At 37.9% G+C, this 5,646-nt stretch overlaps 1 protein-coding gene across 1 annotated transcript in view; it reads right to left on the reverse strand.

Moving 5' to 3' along the window:
* LOC106870750 (uncharacterized) overlaps positions 1 to 5,646 on the reverse strand; it is a 13,928-nt gene that overhangs the window by 6,299 nt on the left and 1,983 nt on the right. Inside the window, exon 2 of the mRNA XM_014916945.1 lies at positions 1,988 to 2,173. Coding sequence (XP_014772431.1) covers positions 1,988 to 2,056 — 69 coding nt within the window. The 5' untranslated portion in view covers positions 2,057 to 2,173. The remainder of the gene's footprint in view (positions 1 to 1,987; positions 2,174 to 5,646) is intronic.

A 5,646-nucleotide genomic window follows, 5' to 3' on the forward strand; every position in this document is an offset into this window, starting at 1 on the left:
AATATAATGTATGGGTATATTTATTTTTTTTATATATTATTGTTTTATATATTATTTTCTTCATTTTGTACTTTTTTGTACTTCTTTGTAAAAAAACATTTTCATTCTCCTTCTTCTTGATAATTTGCTTCATCGCAATGAAAACCAGTTAGAAAAAATCTTTATTAAATTATGCTCCCAGTTCAGCATTCTGGCTTTTTTTCATTTTCCTATATATATATATATATATAAGTAAAATAAGAAAATGGAGTTAAATCAATTAATAAGTATATTTATTAATGCAAAAATAAACATAATCTCTTACAGCTGTTTGAATTCATACTTTAAAGATCATAATTGTGATAATTAAATCATTTTATAAAGCAGAATCTCGTCAGTAGCAGAAATGAAGATTTACCATTATTAGGTATTAAGTATACGGAACATTACTGAGCATTGTTATGTGGATGAATTTGGTATAAACCTTGGTGGGGGGCATAGGGTGTATATTTAGAGAGAAAGTAAATATATATTAATATGCTCTGAATAATAGTTAGAAGGTATGGAGATAGATAACTATTCTAATGAAGCATCAGCTTGACGTGTTTAGCCAAAGAATGGGTTGGAGGTTATCAGCCTTGAGATAAACATAACTAAAAATTATGCTGGCAGACACTAACAAATTAATGAAATCACAACTCCTTTTTGTGGTTGAGCTAGGATAATTCAGCAAAGAAATGATTGGCTGATGAAAAAAAGGCTTTTTGATCACTCCTACTCAGCTTGTAACTCAATCATAAAATTGTTCACTCATAACATTTGATAAACAATGCTGAATTGATTTCGATAATGATCAGATAGTAAGCCTGATAAGAAGGCAGGTTACCTTATGACAGAATTGCACATAAAATTTGCTGGATCTTTCTGTTTCCAAAGCATGTTTTACTGAATTGTGACTGCTCATTCTTATTATTCATATATGCATCATTGTCGTCGTTTAACATCTATTTTCCATGCCAGCATGGGTTGGACAGTTTGACAGGATCCGGTCTGCTACAAGGCTGTGCTGGGTTCCAATGATAGCTCTGGCATGGTTTCTATGGCTAGATGTCCTTCCCAACGTCAACCAATTTAGAGTACATACTGGGTGCTTTCTTTTAATGCCACCAGCATTAGTGAGGTTGCCAAATAACCTAAAAGGTTGTTTTGTAGAAAATTTCTCGTTGATTTTTCAGATAATCTTCAATATGTTGTCTTATATCATGAGCCTTGTGAAGAATTTTACTTCTCAAATATTTTTGCATGTTCTTCATCCTTCAAGACACAAATGTTGTTTGGTGCAAAATCTGGGTTAGAAGGGAAGTCATTCATAAAACCTGCTTTTTTCTTGTCCATCATAAACTAATATTTCAACACTGAATAAAGAGGACATCTGTGTGGCTTCTGATGAGGATGGTGGCATTTCATCAGGAAATCATTCTATATATTTTACACATTTCTGCTATCAAAACCATTTTTCTTTTGCAAATGCTCAGCATCAGAGACTCCCAATGCGATGTTCCAGATCACATCTTCTTAGATTCTGATTCTAAAAGAAACTTCCAATCAGTTAATTACATTTAGACTCTGGAATCATCATCATCATCATCATCATCATCATCATGAACATGATCATCATCACCATAGTTGTCACCATCATCAATACCAGCAGCAGCACATTTATTACATTCAGTTTGCATGATGGTACAGGTTGGAGAGGTTGTCATGATCAACTTTCATCAATCTGGGGCTGATTAAATCGACTAAGCCCTTCTACCAAAATTGTGCCATTCTACTGATGCTTGGAATTACTTCTAGGATTCATCTTTCTATATATGGAGTTCAAACATTTCTCCAAGACTGATTCAATAATCGCCAGTAATACACTGAAAGGAAAGTATTCGTTCAATTAGATTGATTTTTTTTTAATTAATAAATTCAAAATAAATTTGAAAAATGATGACTAAACCTGAGTAATTCTTCCTGCAAATGATTTTTCTGGAACTTTTAGGTTTTTTGCGATTGCGTTAAGAGCCATTATGATGTTTTCAAGTTGACAAAAGTTGATTTCTTGTACTAAAAGATTTGACGTTAAGTGTCTTAGTGTATAGAGTTCCAAGTCCAGTAACAGACTCTGGCATTGGTAGGTGCCTAACTAGCAACAGAGAGGAATAGAATAAATAAAATTAAATAATACATCAAATTTATGAACATTGAAATTTAAAACAATTGACAATTCTATAGAGAGAGTCACATATCAATAATATATCAATGATATTCAGGCAGCAAGATGGCAGAACCATTAGCATGCTGGGGGAAAATGCTTTGTGGCACTTTATCTATCATTATGTTCTAAGTTCAAATTCTGCCAAGGTCAACTTTACCTTTTATCCTTTCAGGGTTCATAAAATAAGTACCAGTAGAGGACTGAGGTTGAGGTAATTGACTTGCACGCCCCCTCGTAAATTGCTGGCCTTGTGCCAAAATTTGAAATTAATATTAAAAAAACAACAAAAACACTCTAATGGAGATACAAGCAAGTAAGTGCAATCCACAACCATCAAAATTCACATCATTATATCTCAAACACATACTTTCATGTGCAAGATAGTCTCTCATTACCACAACATACAACAATAAGATAGGTGTGTATATATATATATATGTATATAATTAAGTATCTAAGTGTTCCCCTATGTATAACTGCAACAAAAAATATATAAACAATTACATCTTCAATACAACAACTCTTCTATTTATTTAAATTAACTGATATAAAAGAAAACTGCTTAAATTAACTAATAATAATCTATATTTATTGTTTATCGGAGGGAAAATTCTGTAGCAGATATGAATAGAATAGATAAGAATATGCTCTCTTCTCATGTTAAACTGGTTCACCCCATCCCACCCACCTCCTTTCACTATTTCATACCTACCCCCATCTCTTTCCCAGCTAACGTCCCTTTGCCCTGTCCCTGTCAACTACATCATCACTACCTTGCCACTCTCCCTCTACTCTAACCCCAACCACCCTCCCTCCCTCCTTCCTCAACTCATCATTCATTAGTCATCACCCTTCGACTACACAACTTTTTCACTGTTGCAGACTACCTCCCAGTCACTCATTTGTTCCCCAAACAATTTTAAAAACCTCAATCCCAACCACCCATTCACTTTTACCCAACTTGGGCTTTGTGGAGCCTCCTAGACACCTCAGCCCTAACAGCTATCTCTTTGCAGCCCCCTACAGATCATTCTCTCCCTCTCCTGCTAAATGTAACCCTGCAGCTCTTCTACAAGAATCTACTTTGCCCATACCCCTCATATTGTATTCCCTCAAGCCCCAGCTTAAAACCCTAACCCTAACCCAACAGTCCTGGGGGTTGTAGTCCTGCAAGATGCATAACCTCGATAGTGCTGGTGGCAGGAAAAAAAAACCCCACCCAGTATACATTGTAAAATAGTGTTAGGCAGGGCAACCAGCCATAGGAACCATGCCAAAACAGACAGTTGGAGGTCAATGTGGTCCTTGAAGCCATCAGATGCTGTCAATATATGTCAGTGTATATATATATATATATATCTCATCATCGTTTAACGTCCATTTTCCATGCTGGCATGGGTTGGACAGTTCGACTGAGGTCTGGGAAGCCAGGAGGCTGCACCAGGCCCCAATCTGATCTGGTAGTGTTTCTACAGCTGGATGCCCTTCCTAACACCAACCACTCTGAGAGTGTAGTGGGTGCTTTTTATGTTCCACTGGCACAAAGGGCCAGTGGAGCTGGCATTGACCATGATCAGATGGTACTTTTTATGTGCCACTGGCACGGGGCTCACAACTACAACTTCCATTTGATTTGATTTTGATATTGCTGATGTTTATGTACTTGACTCAATAGTCTCCTCAAGCACAGCAGGTCGCCCTACGATCCAAGGTACTTTTGAGTGGGCTGGTTATTTACATATACTGAAGGAAGTACAAGAATGTTCCACAGACACACAGACACACACACATGATGAGACTTCTGCCTACCAAATACACTCACAAGAATTTATCATCTATCTTTGTATTAACAATGGCTGTGCACCACACTCTCTTCTGTTAGATGCAGCATGATATGACTGATGGTAGATTAAATGTGAGGACAACTGATGAGATCTGCCTGTTGGCAAACGCCTGTTCAAACCTTCTTTTTGGACGCTAATTGCCCCCCCCCCCATCTTCATTTCCTCTTATAACTCCTACATCCTCAGAGTTGGCACTGTCAATGTAGGTACTTTGAAAGGTAGGTCTGGTGAGATTGTTGAGATGCTAGAATGGAGGCATGTAGAAGTGTGTTGTGTTCAACAGAGAAGGTGGAGGAGAGCTTCAGCCAGGCAAAGAAACATCATCATCATCACCATCCTTTAACATCGATTTTCTAAGCTGGCAAGACCAACACCAGCACTAAATTCCATTGTCTGTTTTGGCATTGTTTTCTAAAGGTGGATGTCCTTCATATCATCAACCACTTTACAGAGTGTAATGTATTGAGTGATTTTTATGTGGCACCAGCACTGACGGGGTCACCAAGTACCTTGCAAGATAAAAAGCCCCTTGACTGGGAGGGGTAGTGGTAGTGGTGGAGTAATACTGGTGAGATGTTGCATTGTGATAGTTGAGAAATTTAAGGTATAGAAGGGACAGATGTAGGTGTCTTGTTGTAGAGTAAATGCATGGCTACCCCAGTTGGGAAAGAAAAGAGAATTGGAGGGTTAGGAGAGCAATAGCGAGAGAAATGATGGCAAAGATGTGTTGGGAATTCTCATAAGAGACATTGAGGATGGTGAGAATAGGTGAAGTGACAGAGAGGCTTAGGCTGGGTGAGTGGGCAGGATGTAGCAAATGATGGAGAGAGAAATATAGGAGAGGCTCAGTGGCAGGGCTTGCGGTAGATATGTGAAGGCATTGAGGGTGGTAGCAGGTAAGCAAGGTGTTAATAATGGAGAACAGGAGAGGGAGGGAAGAGGAGGTGGATGGGGGAGGTGATTGGTGGAGTAGGCAGGGAAAGAAAGGGAACCAAGTGGGGCTGGGAGCAGTGACTAAGCTTATTCTGTTCTCAGATGATAGAGAAAGCGAGTGGGGGAAGGGGTTGCTGGGGGCAGAGCCCTTCATGAACATGCATTGCTAAGGTGGTTTAAGGATATCAATTTAGCTGTGACTGGGTGTTTATTATGCAACTCCATCCAACTGCTTGTCAAAACAATAGTTTAGAGCGAGAGTGGACAAGAAGTTTTACAAAATTATTTATAGAATTATTCAAAGTCACTTCGATAAAATGTTATTTAAGGGAAATCGTTCGATTAAAAATCGGATACACAAAGGAAAAGAGAGGGCTTCTACGAGGGTTGCTCTAACTGCTAGAAACAGCAGTCAAATCTACTTTACATCACATCCTGCAAGTTTAAGACGTGATGGTCATGGTAAGAATACACTTCACCTTTGAACAACTTGTTTAGCGCCAATGAAAGAAGCCTCTTTGTGATCAATCAATCAGCTAGAAATAGCAGCTAAATTTTTAGCCAATAACGCAATTCTTGATATAGAAAAGGGCCATGTAATTATATATATATATATATATATAT

This window comes from Octopus bimaculoides, chromosome 2, assembly GCF_001194135.2.
Source record: "Octopus bimaculoides isolate UCB-OBI-ISO-001 chromosome 2, ASM119413v2, whole genome shotgun sequence".
In the NCBI taxonomy this organism is placed as follows: Eukaryota; Metazoa; Mollusca; class Cephalopoda; order Octopoda; family Octopodidae; genus Octopus; species Octopus bimaculoides.